The 24,641-nt window shown below is 41.1% G+C and overlaps 1 protein-coding gene across 5 annotated transcripts in view; it reads right to left on the bottom strand.

The window, feature by feature from the left end:
- Positions 1 to 24,418, bottom strand: part of LOC122542348 (NACHT, LRR and PYD domains-containing protein 3-like) — a 152,095-nt gene extending 127,677 nt beyond the window's left edge. For 4 of the 5 annotated variants that reach the window (XR_006309782.2, XM_043680034.2, XM_043680031.2 and 1 more), the window contains exons 1-2: positions 24,161 to 24,418; positions 4,516 to 5,009 (exon numbers count right to left, since the gene is read on the bottom strand). Coding sequence is in view for 3 of the 5 variants with exons in the window: in XM_043680034.2 (XP_043535969.2) it covers positions 4,516 to 4,525 (10 nt within the window). In the remaining 2 variants the exon portion in view is untranslated. Of the gene's footprint in view, positions 1 to 1,134; positions 2,727 to 4,515; positions 5,010 to 24,160 lie in introns of those variants that run through there. The other variant, XM_087978412.1, reaches the window with a different exon arrangement.
- Positions 24,419 to 24,641: the final 223 nt, after the last annotated feature.

Here is a 24,641-nt window from a genome sequence, read left to right as displayed (position 1 = left end):
CGAGGTAGGCTGTGTAGGAGTCCCCTGCAAAATAAAAAATGCCACTTTGGATACTACTGGGTGGGGGAGGGGAATGGCCTCTCAGTGAAAAGTAGTAACAGGCAAATTTGTTGCATCATGGTTGGCTTTCCTGCATGGGAGAGTGCAAAGGTTATAGTAATGAAGAATTAAATTGTAAGGGAAATGAGACCACTGAAAGTAAGCTTGTGAATGCAAAAGCTGGTGAAGAAGGCAAATGGTATGTTAGCCTTCATAGAGACAGGAGTACAGGGACAGTGGATCAATGATTAGTACTGCTGTCTCAAAGGGACCCAGGTTTGATATCACTCCTGGGCATCAGTCTGTGTGAAATTTGTACATTCTCCCCATTTTTGCATGGGTTTCTTCTAGGTAATCTGGTTTTCTCCCAAAGATGTACAGGATGGGTGGTTTGGCCATGCTAAATTGTCCATATTGTTCAGTGACAAGCAGACTCAGTGGATTAGCCATTGGAAATACAAGGTTACAGTTAGGTAGGGAGGGAGTCTGCCTGGGATACTCTTCAGTGGGTCTCTGTGGATTCGATGGACCAAATGGCCTCCTTCCACATTGTAGGGATTCTATGATTCTACGAACAGAGATATCTTGCTACAATTGTACAGGGCTTTGGTGTGACTACATCTGCATTATTGTGTGAAGTTTTTGTCCCCTTATCTGAGGAAGGATGTTCTAGATTGGAAGGAATACAACAAACGTTTACCAAATTGATTCCAAGGACGGCAGGACTGATGTATGAAGAGAAACTGAATCAGTTAGTTCTATATTCAGTGGAGTTTAGAAGAATGGGGGTTATCTCAATAGAAATGAAAAATTTCTAACAAGGATGTCCAGAACCAGGGGCCACTATCTAAGGTTACAAGTTAGGTCATTTTGGACTGAGATGATGAAAACTTTCTTCACCTACAAAACGGTGAGCCTGTGGAGTGCTCTGCCACAGAAAACAGTTGAGGCCAAAACATTGAATATTTTCAAGAAGGAATTAGATATAGTTCTTAGGACTAAAGGGAACAAAGTAGGAATGGGGAACTGAGTGGGATAATTAGCATTCTCATCATATTGAATGGTGGAGCAGGCTTGAAAAATCAAATGGCTTACCTTTGCTCCTGTTTCTATGTTTCTATTTGTTGCCCTTGTCTTTCTGGATGATTGTGGTTAGGGATTGAGAGGTGCTGTCTAAGGAGCCTTGGTGAATCTCTGCAGTCTGGCTTGAAGATGGTACACATCTCTGATACTGAGTTTCAGTGCTGGAGAGACTGTGTTTGTGGATGTGAGGCTAATCAAGTCAGCTAATTTTTCCTGGTTGCTGTCAAATGACTTGATTGTTGCTGGAACTGCAATCATCCAGACAAGTGGGGAGTATTCCATCATACTTCTAACTTATATCTTGTAGCTGACAGACAGGCTTTGGGGAATCTGGAGATGAGTTACTCACGACAACAATCCAAGCTCTTGTCACCGCAGTATCTATATGGCTGGCTGAACTCATGTTTTGGTCAATGGTAACTCCCAGGAAGTTGACACTGGGGAATTCAGTGATGGCGATGTTGTTAAATGTCAAGGGATGATGGTCAGATTCTCTTTTGTGTGGCACAAATGCTACCCCAAGATGAATGGCTACACATTCAAAGTAGGTGACCAATGTGATGTTGCCTGATTTACATGACCATCCAGGTTAAAATTCTATACCATGAATGCTACTTTAGTCAGCTGGACTGTATCACATTGACCACCTGCAAGTTGGACCTGCCAGAGTGGATAGAGGAAACAAGTGTTTGAACTTCCAGAAGGCATTCAACAAGAACCTCATAAAAGGTTAAGTCATTAAGATGTGAGCCCACAGTGTTGAAGGTATTAGATTAGATTCCCTACAGTGTGGAAATAGGCCCAACAAGTCCACACTGACCCCCTGAATAGTAACCCATCCAGTCCCATTTCTCACTAACTAATGCACCTAGCACTATGGGCAATTTAGCATGGCCAATTCACCTGGCCTGCACACCTTTGGAATGTGGGAGGAAACCAGAGCACCCGGAGGACACCCACGCAGACACAGGAGAATGTGCAAAGACCACACAGACAGTCGCCCAAGGCTGGAATCGAACCTTGGACCTGGTGCTGTGAGGCAGCTGTGCTAACCACTGAGTCACAGTGCCACCGATTGGCATTGATAGAGAATTAGCTCATGATTAGGAAACAGCAAATGGGGTAAGGTGTTCCTTTTCAGGTTGGTGACCCAGGACGTTTAGGATTCCACAGAGATCAGTGTTGGGTCCATAACTGTTTACAATATGTATTAATGACTTGGAGGAAGGAGGTAAATGTATTTCAGCCAAATGTGCATACAAAAATAGCTGGAAATGATGGTTACATGAGGGGTACAACCAGTTTACAGAGAGCTATTGATAGGTTACGTAAATGAGCAAAACCGTGGCAAATAGTATATCATGTGGGAATGTTTGGAGAAGACAGCAAAAGAACAGGTATCATTGAAATGCAGAGAAGCTGCAGAAAGCTGTAAGACAAAGAGACTTGGGGGCTTTTATACACGAAATGCAGAAAGCTTGCGTAAAGGTGCAACAAATAATCGGGAAGGTTAATGGAATGTTAGCACTTATTTCAAGTGGGTTTAAGTATAAGATTAGAGGAATCTGATTACAATTCTACAATGTGCGGGTGAAGCCACATCTGGAGTACTGTCAGCAGTTTTGCTAATTTTAGGAAGGCAATTCAGCTACCATTATCTCTCTCTCTAAATTATTTGTGTCCCCCTCTGCTTCATTAGATTGTGATTTTCCAAACGTTCTTTTATTATTTCCTTAATAATTGATTCCAGTTCTTTCCCATTAATAGGTATTTGGCTGATTATTTGGGTGTTATGAAGTTGAAGTTGTAAACTGTACTTTTAAGAGAGAGTGAATGCTGTTCTGAACTGAGAGCTCACAAGCACCTGTGTATACGACGAGATGGCAGTCCCAGAGTGGACTGGAAAATTGAAATTATGTAACATTTGGCTGTGAAATTGATATCTGAGTTTTGGTTGGTGTTTTGACAACAATTCCAATTTAACCAAACAGTTTAAATTATGCCCCAGGATACTAAAACCCAATCGAGTTTGAATTTATTGTTTTGCCAACATCAAACCAATGAGACGGTCCAATGTTACAGGGTATAAAATGTGGGCATTTTGAAAATTGGTCAGAAAGCAATTACTTTTGAGACAGAGATGCATGGAGAACTAACATCTTACTCTCCAAGAAATTAGGAACACTCTCAAAAGTACCTTTTCATATGAAACATATTCCTAGTAAAAAGAAAGAAGACGACCCAGGGAGATCTTCAGCTGGAAGAAGAAAGGCATAGAAGACAACAGCAGCTGTGCAGTTTTGAAATTACGTGTCTTATTGAAACAGCATATTACTGGAATTTGGGAGTTCCCTATCTTTCATATTTTAACAGATTACGAGGTGATCTGGGTGTTTGGTTTAATTAACAGAGAGGTTCGCCTACGTGTCGTAACAATAATTACTGTGCTTTTGCCTCCATCCTTTTTTGAATAGGGGTATCACGTTGTCAGTTTCCCATCTGGTGCTTCTCCAGAATCCAGCACCTTTTAGAAAATTATAACCAATGCATTCACTGTCTTTGTAATGACCTCTTTTAGGATCCTAGGATAAAAGCCATCAGGGCCAGACGACGTATCTGCCTTTAGCCCCATTAAGTTGTCCAGTACTATTTCTCTAGTTATGATATTAATTGCTCCCCTGTATTCTTTAATATTATGGGATGTTTGAAGTATCTTCCACTGTAAAGACTAGTGCAAAATATCTGCCATTTCCTTGTTGCACATAACACTCTTCCGAAATTCATTTTCTAAAAGGCCAATGTTCACTTTGACCTCTCACTTCCTTTATAAATATTAAAAGAAGTTCTAATTGTCAGTTTTTACATTTATTGCTAGTTTCCCCTCTTTGGTCTTTTTGTACCTCCTTTGATGGATTCTGAATTTATCCAGGTCTTTGTGGCTATCGCTGACTTTTACCTCCTCATATGCTTATTCTTTGGACTTAATGTGCTCCTTAACTTCCTTGGTTAGCCATGTTTGGTTTGTCTCTCTCTTAAAAATGGAATGTCAATCAATGGGTTAAGGGAATCTAAGGGTTAAGTGAGTATGTGAACACGTTGGCATTTAATGTGGAGCTAAGGAAATCAAAATTATTTCTAACCGGTGAAAAATTAGGAACTAAATTGGACTGAATCATCTCTTCCAGTTCCTTTATAAAAAGTTTAATCAGCTCTTTTTGCTCCTTTGTAAAAGATTCAAGGAGCTGTTCTTCTTTCTTCATGACATTTGTCACTTTGTTTATTGACTGCGACAGTACCTTGAAATTATAGTTTTGCATTATTTAATTATGATTTAATAAAAGCAGCAACATAGCTTGTAGTGAGACACCAATTTGTTCTGATCAGTACACTTACCGTGTTCCATTTGCACTGATCCAAGAAAGCAGAAATTTGCAAGGCAGATACTATAGAAACTAACAACAATATGTATGTGAAAATGAATGAGTTAATGTGTCCCTGTGCCTCTCTTTCTCTCTTTCACACACACTGTTAAACTGTTAAATGTATGTGTCTCTCACTATTTTGCTTCTCCCTTTCAGCCTTTGTCACTGTAATGCAAAGATATTTATTTGTGGATCTCTCACACTCTGTCAGTAAATGTGTGCCAATTTGTGTTTCTGTCTCCTGCTCTCTCCATGTCTGTGTTTTATTCTCTCTCTCCCTCTCTCTCCTTGTCTGGCTGTAAGTGTCTGAGTGTGTGTTTGTCTCTCTCTAACTAAGGAAGAAAGAAACAGAAGTTGGGACAGCTGTTGATGAGCAGAAGCTAAAAGAATTGCTGGGCGTGATCATCAATCTGAACAGCAGCAAACACCGATGACCCAGACGCTTTTCCTTTGTGATCGACATTTCTGTAAAATGAAAATATGCGTTCTTACAGCATATGTACTCACAATTACGTTCTTACATTAAATCATTCCTTCACAATTATAGATGAGAGATCAGTTATTTGAAGCATTAACTCCCCACAATTGCTGTCTGACCTGATTTGCATTTCTAACTTTTCAGATTCAATTTGATTTCCAATGTTAATAATACTTTACTTTGGAAAAGCGTTCTGTTATCCTTTCAACTGATTCCACATGGGCAATGGATTTGATGAGGAGGAAGCAACTATTTTATAATATATTGTGAGTTACTATCTCCTCTATTTTTATTTCAGTCTGTTTGGCTATGTTATGACTACCATGCAGTGAGTGGGACTTGCACCCAGACCTTCTATCCCAGAGTCAGGGACATGGCATCAGAAGACTCATGACCTACGTCTTTTCAATGACAGACATTATATGGCATATTGCTTAGGTCCCAGTTCATTCTAAGAAGTGGAGTATTTGATGCTTTATTGAGTATAGGGTTGCATTTACCCAGGAAACAAGACCAGGATTAACAGAGGGTTTCACTCCACATAACTCCAATGCTAGATTTCAGCTTAGAAGGAAAATTAAATGTGGGATCGGAGGGCAACTGCAGACTTGATGGGCTGAATAGCCTTTATCTGCACTGCAGGGATTCTATAAATGATAAATCCAAGACCAAATAATTTGTTCAAGGCTTATCTTAATAAACAATATTAATGTTTAATGTTTATACTGCTGCTTCTCAGTCTTGCTGTATGGAAAGCTTTGACAATGGTCACTGAATGCTCAGAAAGGAACATTTCTTCCAAAACTAGGATGAGTCACATAAACTGATAATTCTCAAAATCATTTTGTATGTTACCTAACAAATTCTTATTTCTCATCTGTTGTTCAATAGGTGACAACTGGACTCACCTCTTTTTTTCTTTAATTACCTAACTGTACTTTTATTTTTACTTGCAATAGAGGGCATCAATTGGAAAGCAATGTAGCCTCTTGCTCAAGTGGTGCCACAGAGCACAGAAATTCCTGGTTGGGAAAAAAATATAAAGAGTGTGGTGCGTCCACCCCCCAAGGCTCCCAGCCTCATTCCTGATGAAGGGCTTTTGTCCAAAACATCAATTTTCCTGCTCCTTAGATGCTGCCTGACCTGCTGTGCTTTTCCAACACCACACTCTTGACTCTAATCTCCAGCGTCTGCAGTACTCACTTTTGCCCAAAAATATAAAAGGCCCATCTCATTGAGATTCTACCAATTTCAGAGTTAGATAGCGTAAGGAGAATGGAGCTGTTGATGATTCACAGGTAAGAAACTCAATTAGATTATCACGGACCGAGAGAAGACATGACAACAGAAAACCCTGAAAGCTTTTGAGAATATGAGGCCCATAGTCAATTCTCCTAACCAAGTACTTGCCACAGGTTATGTCTCAAATCAGGCCATATATTGTATTCTAAAGGGTGGCACTGTGGCTCAGTGGTTAGCACTGTTGCCTCACAGTGCCAGGGACGCAGGTTCTAATCTAGCCCTGGGCAACTCTCTGTGTGGAGTTTGCACGTTCTCCCCTTGTCTGTGTGGGTTTCCTCTGGGTGCTCCTGTTTTCTCCCACAGTCCGAAGATGTGCAGGTTAGGTGAATTGGCCATTCTAAATAGTCCATAGTGTTAGGTGCATTAGTCAGAGGGAAATGGGTCTGGGTGGGTTACTCTTCGGAGGGTCGGTGTGGACTTGTTGAGCCGAAGGGCCTGTTTCCACACTGTAGGGAATCTAATCTAAATCATTACTTTCTGACAAAAGTCTATGTTCATTTGAATTAATCAATATTAGCTACTTGCACTGCCTCCAAACCATGGATTTGTCACTTGTTCACTGAACTGCTGTCAAAGCAGTTTTAAATTAATAAAATTTAGAAATTCGCTTGCCAATGCTTTGTTAATAATTTACAGTATTTGAATACTCTTCAAAGCATTTGATATTCAAATGTTCCTTTCTGAGCATTCAGTGACCATTGACAAAGTTTTCCATACAGCAAGACTGAGAAGCAGCAGTATAAACATTAAACATTAATATTTTTTATTAAGATAAGCCTTGAGAAATGATTTGGTCTTGAATAACTACAGTTATAGAATCCCTACTGTGCAGATAAAGGCTATTCAGCCCATCAAGTCTGCGCTGGCCCTCTGATCCCACATTTACCATGGCCAATTCACCCAGCCTGCCTCTCCCTAGATACTTCAGGCTAATTTAACAGGGCCAACCCACTTAACCCTTTGGACTGTGGAAGGAAACCCGAATATCTGACTGAAATCCACACAGATGCAGGAGATTGTGCTAACTCCACACAGATAGTTGCCTGAGGTTGGAATGAAACTAGGGTTCCTGATGCAGTGAGGCAGCAATGTGAATCACTGCGCCTTCATGCCATCCATATGAGCATTGTCTATGGTAATAGTTACAGCTGGCACTTCTTTCAACACTGTAGTTGCTTCCATCCTGGTCAGATCAGAGGTATTATTTATCCAGACTGTAACTTCAAGTATGAATAGTCTAAGTAAATGACAGGAACAATAACAATGTGGATTTATGTAGACTCGTTAAAGATATAAAATGACTCAGAGTGCTTCAAAGGTAAATTCCTTAAACAAAATGCGATATTGAGACACAGGCTGGTTTTTTACAATAAGGAAACAACTCTGCAATATCCCAACATGGCATCAGATTGCACATGTAAAAGTAAAACTCCCTTCAATCAGATCCAATTTTCATTTGTGGCATATTCAAAATTTTGTGAGTTTTACATTTTTCAAGAGATGATCTAAAGTAGCGGAGTGCTTTGCAGAGTAAGGGATCCTTCAGAATTGGTCCAACCAAACCTTTGGGATAGGTCAAGTGCATTTTGGAATTATTAAGAGTAGTTATGAATGAATTATTAAGCTGTCGTGGCATTTAAATCACTTGGGCCTTTAAAATAAAGACAAGAGCCTGAAGGTTTTTTTGGGAGGTCAGTGTAGAGGTGGCTTGTACCTGTGCAGAATAGAGCAGCCCATGTTGGCTCATACAAAATGGCTGATAAACAACAAGAGGCAGCCTGCCTTAGAATTAAAACACAAGTTGTCTGAGGGGAGATAAACAAAACTAACAATCTATTCCAGCCTTTAATTAAAGAAAACGACAACATCTTTGAATGGACCTACTCAAAGGCCATAAGTACACCATTCCAGACAGTTTTTGATAAGAGCACACTGACATAGAGACAAGCAACCAATCCTGACCTTCATTAATGAAAGAATAATTTTCCCAGTAAATGAATAAGTATCAGGTGCAGGATACAGCCCAGTCAACTCCCTAAGCAGCTATCAGGGCAATAGCTAAGGTTAGTTTGTAGGAAATAGTTGCTTTTTTAAAGTTACTCAGAATATTAAAAAATAGGTTCTAGTTAAAGATTCTTTAGAATCATAGGGACAATTTACAATATAAAATAGATACATATAACCAACATTTAATAAAACTATTAAAGAAAAGCATTTAGACCTCGATGTGAAGTTAACTCGCTTTAGGAAATTACTTCAAGATAGATTGTTCATGGCCCATTATTTACAAAGTCCTGTCAATAAGAGTAGCTGTGTAATTTTACACTGTATAACTAACTTGATAACAAAAGTCCATATTACTAATCTTATAGCAAGTAAGTTAAAAATAACTATCTTTTGTATTTCTTTGTACATATATAATTAGGACAGTGAAAGGTATAAGAAGATTGATTGGCTTTGATAAAATAAAATACAATGAATAACAGAATTCAAACTGTCTCTACCTATAAGCCAGCCCAAGAGACCTGAAGACGTGTATCAATTAACTTTGGAATGGGAATGAATAGGATGCATAGAAAGATCCCAAGGTCTCATGATTATAGTGCCTGTTAAACACCATAAGATCGTAGGAACCTGGGACTGTCCACAGGGATGCCCATCATTGATTAGGTGTTTTACAGGATTGGGAGCATGGATTAGGAGGGAAGGGCTTTATCCACATTGTACATGATCATTGCATTAATGTACAAAATACATTAATGTACAAAAATACTGCTCTTTATTGTACAAGTTAGAGTGTGTCATAGATCTCCTTTCCAAGGCCAGTCTTGGGGGAAGATCCCTTGGCCCTTGGCCCTCTTCCCACATTAACCGGTTTCTGCTTGAATAAACATTTTCCACTTGCCTGAATTCTGCCTGACCCCTGAGTCTTCATTCCATGTCAGGAGGAAGTGCTCCTATAGTCAGTACTTGCTATTTCACTCAGACTTCAGTCTTAAGTCAAAGGTCAAACATAATAGGACTTCTGCTACGTGACTAAATTCACAGCCTAACATTCCAGTGAGGTGCTGTCAGTTCACAATTTGATCCACAGCTTCAAGTAGTTATAAGTACTTGGTGTTAGACTACCACAGGTTCATAAATGTGTTACAGCCCAGGAGGATGTCATTCAGCCCATTGTGTCTGCACCAGCTCTTTGAATGAGCATAATGCCAATCATGACTGTAGAGATTGGAACGAGGTTGGCCAGGTGGATCGTGTTGAATATGAGATCCTTGATTGAAGTTGTTAACTTGGGCCAATGTGTCTCTCACTGTGTCTCACACCTGCACACACACACACCATGGGTGCTGGGGAAAAAATAAGCACTACCGCAGTTAGGCGGTAGTGTGGGGGTTTAAAAAACATTTTTAAAAATAGGAGTGCGAAGGACACTGCTTGAGAAAAAAAAATAAGCAGAAGAGTCAGAAAACCTCCTCATTGTAGGGACTGGCTCTGAACTAGCTTCTCAGAGTCCATGTACTGTGCATATGTAACTAAAGGGTGCCTTGGTGATGGAATACTGGCCTCAGTGCAGTTATTTCTGTGGCGATGAGAGAGGACTCTGGAAGAGCACACTCCTGAAGAACATTTGCTTGCACCAGTCATCTTGTAGTTGAAGTAAGCATTTCTGGCATCGTGCCTTTATTGGAGAAGCTTGACTCTTTAATCCTGCTGTCGAAGATTGGCCACAGTATGTGGAAAGGATGCATTTTCTTTCTGGGGAAATGACATTGGGCTAGATGAAAAGCAATGCTTCATCCTCCTGACAGTTGGGGACCCGCAGCATTTTTGATATCAGGAGCCTATCTTTCCCCATGGCACTGGATGTTAAAACCTTTTAAGAGTTGATGGAGTTAATTAAGGAATATTACAACCCCAAACCTCCTCTAATTCTGAGACGCTATCGGCTTTACTCAGCAGTTGGAGAAGCAGTGGAACCCATATTGGGATTTTTGATGAAGTTAAGATGACTGGCAGCGGCATGTGATTTTGGGTCAACCCGAAAGTGAGCTGCTGAGAGACCATTTGGTATGTGGGATTAATGATGCAAATGCGCCCATCAGCTAAAGCACAACTGGACTTCGAACAGACACCACAACTGGCCTTATCATTAGAAAAGGCAGCAAGTAGAGCATTGTGAGCTACTGGAATCCCAATGTAAGTGGACATTGAGCTTGGGAAACACCAGTTAAGTGTAGGAAATTGCAGGGCCTCATGCAAGACATATCCTGAGCAGAGGGACCCTAGGTCAGCCCACAGCAGAACCGCACAATGAAGCCGAGCCTTGGCCAAACGACTAAACTGTTCTTCAGGATTCGGGCCGGCAAGCCATTGTTGTTCCTGCTGGTGTGTACTCAAGACAGAAAAGGAGTCATATAAGGCCTGACTTGAGTAAGAAGACTGATCAATTAGTATCTAGGAGAGTGCACACCCTGAAATGCCCATCTACGTGTGGTTTGGAATAGTTAAATTGCTTAGCAATATTCAAATCCAAACAAAATAAGTGTCTGGTTAAATGGTCACCCAGTTCTCATGGAGGTTAAAATTGGCACAGCTGTATTTGTGGCCGCAGAATCTGTCTTTAACAAGATTCACTCTGGACTCCAACCCTTACATTGGCGCAAGACCATGGCAAGAAAGAATGTATATAGGAGAACAGCTGCAGATTAAAGGTCGGGTCTCCTATGGGGAACACTTGGTGCAGTTACCACTGATTATGGTAAAAAGCTCAGGCCCAAGCTTGATGGTTTGGAATTGGTTGAGAAAGATTCAGCTTGATTGGCTCAGCTTTTTTTCAATTGGAAAATGTGTGCCTGAGTGAAGTGGTAATAAAATAGCCAGATGCTTTTCAACAAGGTCTGGGGCTATTAAAGGAGGCAAGGTTACCTTACATGTTAACCAGGAAGCAATTCTGTGATTCTGCAAGGCCAGCCCTGACAGGCAAAAGTAGAGACAGAAATCAGGAGGCTGGAAAGGGAAGGAATCATCAATCCAACACAGTTTGCGGAATGAGTAGTACCAGTCATACCAATTCTGAAGCCTGGCAGCTCAGTTTGCCCTTGTGGGCATTTTAAGCAAACAGTATATTGCTTCTTGTGGCTGGATAAATACCCAATCCCTCACATAGAGGACTTGGATGTAAAAGTGGTGGGAGGAGCTGTGCCTCATAAAGCTGGACATGAGCTATGCGTATCAGGCCACTAGGTGAGGAGTCCCAGAAGTATCCCACAATTAATACCATCAGGTTTATACCAATATTCAAGACTGTCATGTGGGGTATCATCAGTCTGCACCCTTTTCTAGCAGACGTTGGAGAACATTTTACAAGTTCCACCCCAGGTTGTCATATATCCGGTTGGCATGCTAATAACTGGGAAAACAAATAAAGAGCATGTGGAGAAATTGGACACAATGCTTTATTGCTTCTCCCAGGCAGTTGTACACCTTGGAAGAGAAAAATGTGTGCTCCAGGCACCCCAAGTGACCAACTTGGACTACAAAGATGACATGACTGGGTTACATCTGTTGGAAGATAAAGATCAAAGGTATCCTGGCTCACACATCACTTGGGGAGAAGTAAGGTAGATGAACTTAGAGTTAGTACTTGGTTAGTACTTGGAACTGTGACATTATTGCGATTACAGAGACTTGGCTGAAAGAGGGACGGGATTGTTGGCTAAATGCCCCAGGATTTAGATGTTTCAGGTGTGATAGAAAGGGATGTTAAAGGGATTTGGGAAGTTGCATTAATGGTAAAGGACTATCTCACAGCGATACTAATGGAGGATAAAGCCGAGGAATTGTGCAGTGAGGCAATATGGGTAGAACTCAGGAATAGGAAAGATGAAATCACAATGGTGGGGGTATACTACAGGCCTCCCAAAAACTATCTGGACATTGAGGAGAAAATATGTAGACAGATTTTGGAAAATGTGAAAACAGCAAGATTGTTGTGGTTGGTGATTTTAACTTTCCCAATATTGACTGGGAATCATGACTTGCTAGGTGCTTGGATGAGGCAGTAATTGTAAAGACCATCCAGGAGGGTTCCTTGACACAGTCAAGGGCAGGGGTTATACTGGACCTGGTTGTGGGAAATGAGTGAAGTTTCAATGCGGGAGCATTTTGGGAATAGTGGCATAATACTGTGAATTTTAAAATACTCATGGATTGGGGAAACAGCGGTCTTTAAGTGAAAATGTTAATTTAGGGAATGATGAGCTTCAACAATATAGCTGTCCCTTGCTATCCAAAACTACAGCGTTTCTATGAAACCATTTGTAAGCCAAAATGTTGTAAAGCAAAGAAGCAATTACCAATAATTTATATCAGAAAAAATTTTGAGTGTTCCCAGACCCAAAAAATAACCTACCAAACCAAACCAAATAACACACAAAACCTTAACTAACACTAACGTAAAGGACATCGGCAGTTGATGTGGTGGGAGGTACAGGAGACTTGGGTGTCGGAGAGAGAGAAAGAGGGTTATCTATTAACATCTCATTGTCATCTGAATCCATCAGGGCAGGCAGGTCAGTAACATCTACACTTTCTTCAATGTCTGCCGACTTGATGTCAAAGGTCAAGGTTCATCATCTGCTGTGGCTTGAAATACGACAGTATGCCCCACTGCTTAGCCTCACGCATTTACCTGTCATACAGCTCTTTGTAGACACTCAAAACATTCTGCAAACCTGCCCTAAACCTACGTGCCCTTTCAAAATTAAAGGCACACTTTTCCTCAATCATTGCAGCACTGTCAATCGTAGTGAAAATCTCACACAAGTGCTTCATGCTCAGTTCCTGGATGACTACCCTTTCAGGCCATTGGCTACTGAGTTCGGTTTTTGTTCATATCCTTTCCTCTTGCAATTGTATCAGCTTTTCATCTCTCAGTTCTTGGTCACGGGATGCCTAAACCTCTTCAACATCATCTTCGTTAACTTCCACATCCCTAGCCTTCTTAGCCAAAGTCACTATTGCCGCATTTATTATTGTTGGTTCAAAAACTTTAACATCGTTCACTACTTCAGGACACAGTTTTCTCCATGTGCCATTTCTCATTGAGAAATTACCAATTTTATATTGTACTGTTTTCAGATCTCTCACATATATGCTTCGGAGTTGCCCTGTCTGTCAATGGCACTTACAATAAAACACGTCAGATTTTGCATATAGTAAGCCTTAATTGTGACTATTTGGCCTTCATCACACAAGTGCAACAATGATGTTGTATTCGGCAGTAAGAACACAACACGAATGTTACCGCCATACTCGACAATGCCAGATGGGTGAGCAGTACAATTATCGATAATCACAAGATACCTATTATTTTCTCGACAGTATTTTTCAACAAAAGGACTAATGTATACACTCGTACTCAGAAAAAAATCACTTGGGTATTCCAACCGCTCAGATGTGAACGAAACAACAGGAATTTGTATTCTTATCAAAGCCTTTAATTGCCCTCGGATTTTCTGAATGGTACATGAGCAGAGGCCTAAGGTCAGCATCACCAATGGCGTTAATATTAGGCATTAGCGTAAACCTGTCCTTAAATGCCTTGAGTCTGTTAACCTGCTTTGCTTCTATCTAAATAAATGTCTTGCTTGGCAATTTTTCCAATGAACTCCAGTTTTATCACAGTTAAACACTTGCTTATACGAATAACCACCTTTTATAATTATTTCTTCAGTTCTTCTGGGAACATTTCGACAACTTCAGTAACAGCCGAAGCACTCCAGTAGCGTTTAAGCTAATGAAGCTGCCCTCGCCTCAACAACCAATCAAATCACTCATGACTACCTTTAAATTCCATTTTCACAACACTTTCATCATCGTCATCCAGTGCTTCAGTTTATTAAAAAGACTGACTGATACCTCCTTAAGAATAATATACCTTAACGGAACACCACACTTTGTACATCCATCAATCCAGTCAAGCAATAGACTTCCCATTTTATCCATTACTGGATGCCAACTAAAAGAGGCCACTTTGCTACTAGAAGAACCAATAGTAACTTCAGCAGCTTTCAAGATTCTTTCTCTCTGCGTGTAAATAGTATGAATGGTGGACCCAGGCAAGTTCAACACACCCACACGAAACGCTTAATTACATCCAGTTTTACGCTAAGCGCAACAGCCTTACGAGCTTTGCTAGGCTTTTCTGATACTTTAGGACACATCTTGCTAACAGATGCACAAAATAAATCGAGATAAAGCACAGATGCTCACAGACACAGTTCAAAGCTATGGTGGCTTGATGCTGAGATGCTGAGTGTAGTTCCTGGCAAAAGCATTTGGCGATGCCACTCTCGCTGTGCACGCTTTTTCATAAAAGCGAAAATCCTCTTTCGGTTAGCGAAAACAGTTATTAAAGTTTATGGCTGGGCAAGGGGACATAGCTTTAAATTGAGTGGTGATAGATATAGGACAGATGTCAGAGGTAGTTTCTTTACCCAGAGTGGTAGGGGCGTAGGCCATACTGCCTGCAATAGTAGGAGAAAGTGACGACTGCAGATGCTGGAGATCAGAGCTGAAAATGTGTTGCTGGAAAAGCCCAGCAGGTCAGGCAGCATCCAAGGAGCAGGAGAATCGACGTTTCGGGCATGAGCCTTCTTCAGGAATGAGGAAAGTGTGCCCAAAATGCTAAGATAATAGGTAGGGAGGAGGGACTTGGGGGAGGCCTATCACCCTCACCTTAATCTCCTTCCACCTATCGCATTTCAAGCACATCATCTTCCGCCTAGGAACCCGCCAACCACAAGGGATGAACTCAGATTTCTCCAGTTTCCTCATTTCCCCTCCCCTCAACTTGTCTCAGTCCCAACCCTCGAACTCAGCACCACCTTCCTAACCTGCAATCTTCTTCCTGACCTCTCCGCCCCCACCCCCACTCCGGCCTATCACCCTCACCTTAACCTCCTTCCACCTATCGCATTTCCAATACCCCTCCCCCAAGTCCCTCCTCCCTACCTTTTATCTTAGCCTGCTGGGCACACTTTCCTCATTCCTGAAGAAGGGCTCATGCCCGAAACGTCGATTCTGCTGCGTTTTGCCTGCAATAGTAATAGACTTGCCAACTTTAAGGACATTTAAATGGTCATTGGATAGGCATATGGACAAGAATAGAATAGTGTAGGTTAGATGGGCTTCATTTTGGTTTCACAGGTCAGTGAAAAATTGAGGGGTGAAGGACTTGTATTGCACTGTATTGTTCTATGTTCTAAAGTAGGTCTTTTGTAAAAGCGAATTGGTGTAAAGTGAACGTTCGAAAAGCAGGGGATACCTGTATTAGACAGGAACTGCAGAATGTTGTTTGGAGGTGGCTGTTTGAGGGCAAATCTACATCAGAAATGTGGAAGCATTTCAAACGGCATTTGATAAGAATTCAGGAACGGTCAGAAAGTGAAAGGAAGCATACATAGGTCTAGGGGGATGGGAACTGATGAAGCCCTTGAAGTATATAAGGAAAGTAGGAAAGAACTTAAACAAGTAAGTAGAAGGGCTAAATGCGGACATTAAAATACCAAAGAGAAGGATTGGTGGATGATGATCTCAAAGAAGGGAGTGTCAAGTTTCTAAGGCAAGTTGCTATTAAAAAGGAAGAGAAACTGCAAAAAGTTGCATCATAAAGAGACTTTGGGATACTTGTACGTGAAATACAGAAAGCTAGCATGTAGGTGCAGCCAGTAATCAGGAAGGCTAATGGAATATTGACCCTTACTTCAAGATGCTTGGAGCATAAGAGTTGGAAAATCTTATTATAACGGTATAAGGCGATGAGCCAACATCCAGAGTACTCTGAGCAGTTAATATGCCTTTAATTCAGGAAAGAAACCATTTCATTGGAGGCAGTTCAGAGACGGTTCACTACAATGATCTCTGGTCAGGGGGTGTTGTCTTATGAACAAAGGCTAAACAGGTTGGAATTTTACTCCTTTTAAATGCTGAGAGCATGTTTCCTTTCATTTCGCAGAATAAAGGAATGTCAATGTAAGACTGAAATGAGGAGGAATTTCTTCTGTCAAAGGGCTGAGAGTCTTTGGAACTCCTTGCAACAAAGAGCTGTTGCAACTTAGATTTAAGTCTTAGATAGATAGCTTTTGGATCAGTCAAGGGTTCTGGGGGAAAACGGTAAGAAAGAGGACATGAGAAATGTTAGATCAGCCATTATTTTATTAAATAGCAGAGCAGGCTTGAGTGTGGAATGGCCTACAGCTGTTTCTGTTCCTTATAGTCTTAAAATTGCTATTTAAAAATTGTTTTGGAACAGAGGAACAGGAGCAGGTCATTCAACCTGTCGAGCCTGCTCCAGCTTTCAACAAAATCATTGTTGAGCATCCAATTCAATGCCCATCCCACACTATCCCCACATCAAATAACAGAACATAGAACAGTACAGCACAGTACAGGGCCTACGGCCCACGATGTTGTGCCAAACATTTATCCTAATCTAAGATCAATCGAACCTACACGCCCCTCTATTTACTTCCGTCTTTATGCTTGTTCAGCAATCGCTTAAATGTCCCTCATGTCTCTGACTCTATGACCATAGAACAAATGTTATTGGTATTTTGATATCCCCAAATCTCTACCTGAAGCATAATTGGCTCAGCTTCCACCACTCTCTGGGGTAGAGAGCTTTGAAGATTCACAACTTCTGTGTTAAAGAAATCTTCCTCTCATCTCAATAGCTTCCTCTTTATTTTGAAACTCTGTTCCCTATTCTAGATTCCCCAATCAGTGGAAACATCTTGCCTGAATTTACCCAGTCTATACCTTTAAGTATTTTGTAGATTTCAATAAGATCATCTCTCATTCTTTGAAACTCGACAGCATACAAACCTAATTTGCTCAATCTCTTTTCATGTGACAGTTCTGGCATGCTGGTAATAAACCTGGTAAACCTGCCACTCTCTCTGTGGCAATAACATCCTCCTTGAAATAAAGGAACTTAAACTAAACACAGCATTCCAAATGTGGTCTAATTTTATATGTGGTCAATTTTATACAATTGAATCAAAACATTGCTACTTTCATATTCAAATCATTTGTGTTATAGACTAATATAATATTAGCCTTCCTAATTGCCTGCATGTTAACCTTCAGTGACATATTGACCAAGACACCTAAATCCTTTGTACTCTTTCTAACCTCTCACCAGTTTAGAAGTCCTCAGCACATCTATTCCTCCTACCAAAGTGGATAGCCTCACATTTTTCTATGTTATATTCCACGTGCTACATTCTTGCCCATTCCAGATCCTTTGTTCTGTCCTGCTGCTGGGTCTTTCACTTGCTGCAATATGTGGCAGTGTGCTGCAAAACTTGAAAGAGATTGGGTGCTCAAATTCTCTTCAGAACATAGAACAGTACAGCACAGTACAGGCCCTTCAGACCTCAATGTCGTGCCAACCTTTTGTCCTACTCTGAGATCAAACTAACCTACATACCCTACGTAAGATATGTTACTGGAGTCTGACGTCTTTTAAGAACTGTTATTCAACAAGTTATGAATTATTTGCACTCTTAGACTTGATAAGAAGTCTGCACAGCATTAATTTCAGTGCCTGTCTACCATGTGCCCTTACCATTTACATAGTTCAATATTAACCCTTTACAATACATTGAGCAATGTAATTTCACCCTTTGTTCCTTATCTCTCATCAAATGAATTCTGGAACCTTCTCCTGCACCTTTTAAATGATATTCATACAGTTATTTTCTCTGTTCCTTTCTATGTAGATGTGATCTGATTAAATGAGTATTTTCAGCATTTTCTGTTTTTATTTCAGATTCCTAGAATCTGCAGACTTTGCTATTGTGTTGTTCCAGATAAATCTTATTACTAAGATTGTATAGTCATTGGGTCAGGTGCTATGAGCTGAATTGCACACTACAACTTAGATCTTCCATTTAAAGGAATCTACCAGTCCAGTCTACATTTGGAAATGCATTCAAACAATAGCTGTAGCATTTTATGGAATCCTGTAAAATCTTTGAGATCTACAGAACATAGAACATTACAGTGCAGTAAAGGCCCTTTGGCCCTCAATGTTACGCCGACCTGGAAAACTAATCTGAAGCCCATCTAACCTACACTATTCCATTATCATTCATACACTTATCTAATGACCATTTAAATGCCCTTAAAGTTGGTGAGTCTACTACTGTGACAGGCAGGGAATTCCACTCCCTTAGTACACTCTGAGTGAAGAACCTACCTCTGACATCTGTCCTATATCTATCACCCCTCACTTTAAAGTTATGTCCCCTCGTGCTAGCCATCACCATCCGGGGGAAAAGGCTCTCACTGTCCACCTTATCTAATCCTCTGATCACCTTGTATGTCTCTATTAAGTCACCTCTTAACCTTCCTCTCTCGAATGAAAACAGCCTCAAGTCCTTCAGCTTTTCCTCATAAGACCTTCCCTCCATACCAGGCAATATCCTGGCAAATCTGCACCCTTTCCATTGCTTCCACATATAATGCAGCGACCAGAACTGTATGCAATACTCCAAGTGCAGCCACACCAGAGTTTTGTACAGCTACAACATAACCTCATGGCTCCAAAACTCAATCCCTTTACCAATAAAAGCTAACACACCGTACAGCTTCTTAACAACCCTATCAACCTGGATGGCAACTTTCAGTGATCTATACACATGGACATTGAGATTTCTCTGATCATCAACACTACCAAGAATCTTACCATTAGCCCACTACTCTGTATTCCTGTTACTGCTTCCAAAGTGAATCACCTCACCCTTTTCCTCATTAAATGCCATTTGCCAACTCTCAGCCCAGCTCTGCAGCTTATCTATGTATCTTTGTAACCTGCAACATCCTTCCACACTGTCCACTACTCCATCTACTTCAGTATCATCCACAAATTTACTAACCCATCCTTCTACACTCTCATCTAGGTCATTCATAAAAATGACAAACAGCAGTGGCCAAGAAAACAGATCCTTGTAGTACACCACTAATAACTGAATTCCAGGATGAATATTTCCCATCAACCACCACCCTCTCCCTTCTTTCAGCCAGCCAATTTCTGATCCAAACCACTAAATCACTCTCAATCCCATGCCTCCATATTTTCTGCAATAGCCTATCGTGGGGAACATTATCAAACATTTTACAAAATTTTTGATGAGGGTAAAACATCAACCTTAGTAAGGCGTTTGATAAGGTTCCCCATGGTAGGCTACTGCAGAAAATACGGAGATATGGCATTGAGGGTGAGTTGGAGGTTTGGATTAGGAATTGGCTGGATGGAAGAAGACAGAGGGTAGTAGTTGATGGCAAAGTTTCTTCATGGAGTGCCGTCACTAGCGGTGTTCCGCAAGGATCTGTTTTGGGACCATTGCTGTTTGTCATTTTTATAAATGACCTGGAAGAGGGGTTAGAAGGTTGGGTGAGCAAGTTTGCGGATGATACGAAAGTCGGAGGAGTTGTTGACAGTGAGGAAGCATGTGGCAGGTTACAGCAGGATATAGAGAAGCTGCAGAGCTGGGCAGAAAGGTGGCAGATGGAATTCAATGTAGCTAAGTGCGAGGTGATTCACTTTGGGAAGAATAACAAAAAGATGGGGTACTGGGCTAATGGTCGGATACTTGGTAGTGTGGATGAGCAGAGGGATCTTGGTGTCCATGTACACAGATCTCTGAAAGTTGCCACCCAGGTAAATAGTGCGGTGAGGAAGGCATATGGCGTACTGGCTTTTATTGGTAGAGGAATTGAGTTCCGGAGTCCTGAGGTCATGATGCAGTTGTATAAGACTCTGGTACGGCCGCATCTGGAATATTGTGTGCAGGTTTGGTCGCCATACTATAGGAAGGATGTGGAGGCATTGGAACGGGTGCAGAGGAGGTTTACCAGGATGTTGCCTGGTATGGAAGGAAAATCGTATGAGGAAAGACTGAGGCACTTGGGACTTTTTTCGCTAGAGAAAAGAAGGTTTAGGGGTGACTTGATTGAGGTGTACAAGATGATTAGGGGGTTAGATAGGGTCGACAGTATGAACCTTTTCCCGCGTATTGAGTCGGGTATTACAAGGGGGCATAGCTTTAAATTAAGGGGGGGTAGATATAGGACTGATGTTAGGGGTAGGTTCTTCACTCAGCGAGTCGTTAGTTCATGGAATGCCCTGCCAGTAACAGTGGTGGACTCTCCCTCTTTATGGGCATTTAAGAGGGCATTGGATAGGTATATGGAGGATAGTGGGTTAGTGTAGTTTAGGTGGGCTTGGATCGGCGCAACATCGAGGGCCCAAGGGCCTGTACTGCGCTGTATTCTTCTATGTTCTATGTTCTATGTTCTAACCACTTTACCCTCATCCACCTGTTTGGTCATCTTCTGAAAGAACTCAATAAGGTTTGTGAGGCACAACTATCCTTCACAAAACCATGTTGGGTATCCCTAATCAAATGATTCTTTTCTAGATGATTATAAATCCTATCTCTTATAATCCTTTCCAACACTTTACCCACAAGCGAAGTAAGGCTCACTGGTCTATAATTATCAGGGTTGTCTCTACTCCCCTTCTTGAACAAGGGGACAACATTTGCTATCCTCCAGTCTTCTGGCATTGTTCCTCTAGACAATGACGATATAAGGATCAAACCCAAAGGCTCAGTAATCTCCTCCCTAGCCTCCCAGAGAATCCTAGGATATATCCCATCCAGCCCAGGGGCTTTAACTATTTTCACACTTTCCAGAATTGCTAACACCTCCTCCTTATGAACTTCCATCCCATCTAGTCTAATAGCCTGCATCTCGGTATTCTCCTTGACAACATTGTCTTTTTCCTGTGTGAATACTTATAAAAAATATTCATTTAGTGCCTCTCCTATCTCCTCGGACTCCACGCACAACTTCCCACTACTGTCCTTGACTTGTCTTCATCTTACTCTAGTCATTCTTTTATTCCTGACATACCTATAGAGAGCTTTCAGGTTTTCCTTGATCCTATCTGCCATAGACTTCTCATGTCCCCTCTTGGCTCTTCTTAGCTCTCTCTTTAGATCCTTCCTGGCTAACTTGCAACTCTCAAGCACCCTAACTGAGCCTTCACGTCTCATCTTTAAATAAGTCACCTACGTCCTCTTAACAAGGGATTCAAACTTCCTTAGTAAATCACAGTCCCCTTGCTTGACCATTTCCTCCCTGCCTGACAGATGCATACTTCGCAAGGACACACAGTAGCTGTTCCTTGAACAAGCTCCACATTTCAATTGTGCACATTCCCTGCAGTTTCCTCCCTCATCCCCCCCAGCTATAAGTCTTGCCCTGCAATATATTCCTATCCCTAAAGTAAATGTAACCAAATTGTAGTCGCTATCATCAAAGTGCTCATCTGCCTCCAAATCTAACACCTGGCCTGGTTCATTACCCTGTACCAAATCCAATGTGGTTTCGCCTCTTGTTGGTCTGTCTACATACTGTGTCAGGAAACCCTCCTGCACACATTGGACAAAAACTGACCCATCTAAGGTACTCAAACTATAGTGTTTCCAGTCAATATTTGGAGAGTTAAAATCCCCCGTAACAATTACCCTGTTAAGTTTGCTAGGATCCCATTCTACACATTGTCTCATTCCCTTTTAAGAGTTGTGACTAAATCTGCTTTCATCAGCCCTTGAGCCAATGCATTCTAGTTTATAACTTAAAAAGAAGTTCCTCAACTCACTAATGGTCCTTTTGCTGTTTAGGTTCTTTTATCTGAAGCCTATGCTAATAGTCTAGTGCAGCACTTTTGAAGGTGTTTTCATTCATATGTGATGTTAACTAACATCCCATCTGCTCTCATTTGATTTGATTTATTGTAGTTATGTGTACCTAAGTACAGTGAAAAGCTTTATTTGCGAGCAGTACAGTCAGATCATACAAAGCAAGGACATACAGATCGTAAGGTGCTTCGACTGAATGAGGCAGAAGATTGCACTGCATAGGAGGTGCATGAGGCAAGATCAACATTGTTTGAAGTTAGAAAGTCCATTCATCAATTTAATAAAGGCAGGGAAGAAGCTGCTCTTGAACTTGTTGCTGCATGTATTCAAGCTTCTGTATCTTCTGCCTGATGGAAGAGATTGTAGGACAGCATTACTGGGGTGGAAGGGGTCTTTGATGTTAGCAGTATTTTTGTGACAACAAGAAGTGTAAATGGAGTCCATGGATGGGAGGTTGGCTTCCGTGATGGTCTGGGCTCTGCACATAACTTTCTGTGTTTCTTACAGTCCTGAGCAGAGCCGCTATGCAGCCAAATTATATGCTTTTTATGGTGCATCTGTAAAAGTTGGTGAGGGTCCTTATGGATATGCCAAATTTCATAAGCTGCCTGAGGAAGAAGAGGCTCTTGACTGCCACATCTAATCTAATTGTGAAGTCCAGGACACGTTGTCGGTTATTGTCGCTCCTGGGAACTTGACACTCTCAACCCTCTCAACTTCTGCTACATAGATATAGATGGGGGGGTGTTCTGCTCCTTTCTTTATGAAGTGAATGATCAATTCTTTTTTGCTTTGCTGATGTTGAGAGAAAGTTGTTATCATTGCCCCAAGACACCAAACCCTCTCTCTTCTTTCTATATTCTGGCTCGTCATTGTTCGATACATGTCCTACCATGGTGGCGTCATCAGCAAACATGGAGATGATGTTCATTCAGAATTTGGCAACAGTCGTGAATGTACAGAGGATACAATAGTACACCCTCACAGGTGAACATAAAAGATTCCCATGCTACCCCTTTGAAGAACAGGAGGGGAGTTAGCCTCTGTTATGTAGCCCTCAATGCATATCCTAAAAGCAGATTGTCAGATCTTTACTACATTGCTGCTTGTGGGAGCTTGCTCTGAACTAATTGACTGTTATGTTTCCAAAATTGCAACAGAGATTGTGCTTAATTTTATTGGCTGTAAAATGTCTTCAAAGGAGCAGGAGAATCGACGTTTCGGGCATAAGCTCTGATCTCCAGCATCTGCAGTCCTCACTTTCTCCTGTAAACATGAGGTCATACCTGAGAAATTCTTTTTGTTTCCTTTCCTTTCATTTTGAAATCAAGCTGAATCTTGAATCACAGATCAACCATGATCTTGCATGAGATATTGGTGTTGTTGGCAAGGCCAGCATTTGGTTGACCACCCCTAGTTGCCCTTGATCTGACTCCTTCTCTAGGTCATTTTACGTGAAAACCAGATTGCTGTGGGTTTGGAGTCATATGTAAACCAGGCCAGGTAAGGACAACAGATTTCCTTCTCCAAAGGGCCAGATGGGATTTTACAACAATGGTTACATGATTCCTTTCCCCCCAACAATGATTCATATCCAGTACAAGGGGAAAACCAGGGGTTAAAATCCTAGAAGCAAGTGTCACTGTTTCTGGGTTGCAACTAATTTCTAGGTCTCAGATATAAATGCAGTTGGAAAGACAATCTATGGATGCATTGCAAACTATTCTACCCTGCTGCTATCTTATCTGGATGACATGTCACTCAGTTTAAAATCAGAGTGGAGGGAAGAGAGGAAAATAAACAAGAAAATAAACAAGGACTCTCTGCATCAATGTTGGCCAAAAGGTAATATTTAAAATATGGACATTAAGCCTCAAATATCCATCTACTGCTTATTTCAAGTCATTTTTGTAAATAAAAAATACTTGCCAAGTCTATGATGACTTTCATTGAGAATGGCATGAAGGAGAATATTCTAACAAGGATACTGTGGTCCTGTTAAATAATGGTCCATGTTAACCAGAAGTAATATTAAATCTAAACATTTACATACTTACAAGCATCTTTCAGTTGCTTCCAAGTCTGTCCAAAGATGTAAACACCATAGAAAGAACAATTAATAACCATCCATGTTTCCTTTTAAACTTGAAATATTAACTCCTTCTCAGGCCAAAGATCTGCCATGCAGTTCCATCACTTTCTGCTTTCATTCCATGTTCACTTTACCTCGTACTTGTATATCAGCAGAAAGCCATTCAGGAAACAATGTTGAAATATCTTCTGGGTTCTGCATGTGAACTAACAAAACTTGACAATTTCCTTTTCAAACTTAGCAGGACTGAACTAAGCTGTCCTTCTGAATTCCCAGTCTTCAGTGTTTCTACTTCCTCTCTGCATTTCTGATGAATCACACGGTTTCGGTAACATTGCAAGATCCAAATAGCAGAAGTCAAATAATGCAATGTTTCCTGATCATCATTGGGGCTGAAAATTGCTTCTAACCCTGCACTACATTTAATCATTGCACTAATTTTGGTG

The sequence above is a fragment of the Chiloscyllium plagiosum genome, unplaced genomic scaffold (genome assembly GCF_037043375.1).
Source record: "Chiloscyllium plagiosum isolate Xiang-an unplaced genomic scaffold, Cpla_swu_hap1 HiC_scaffold_33, whole genome shotgun sequence".
Lineage (NCBI taxonomy): Eukaryota > Metazoa > Chordata > Chondrichthyes > Orectolobiformes > Hemiscylliidae > Chiloscyllium > Chiloscyllium plagiosum.
Note: the sequence above shows the minus strand (reverse complement) of the source record. Positions and strands in the feature narration are given on the sequence as shown.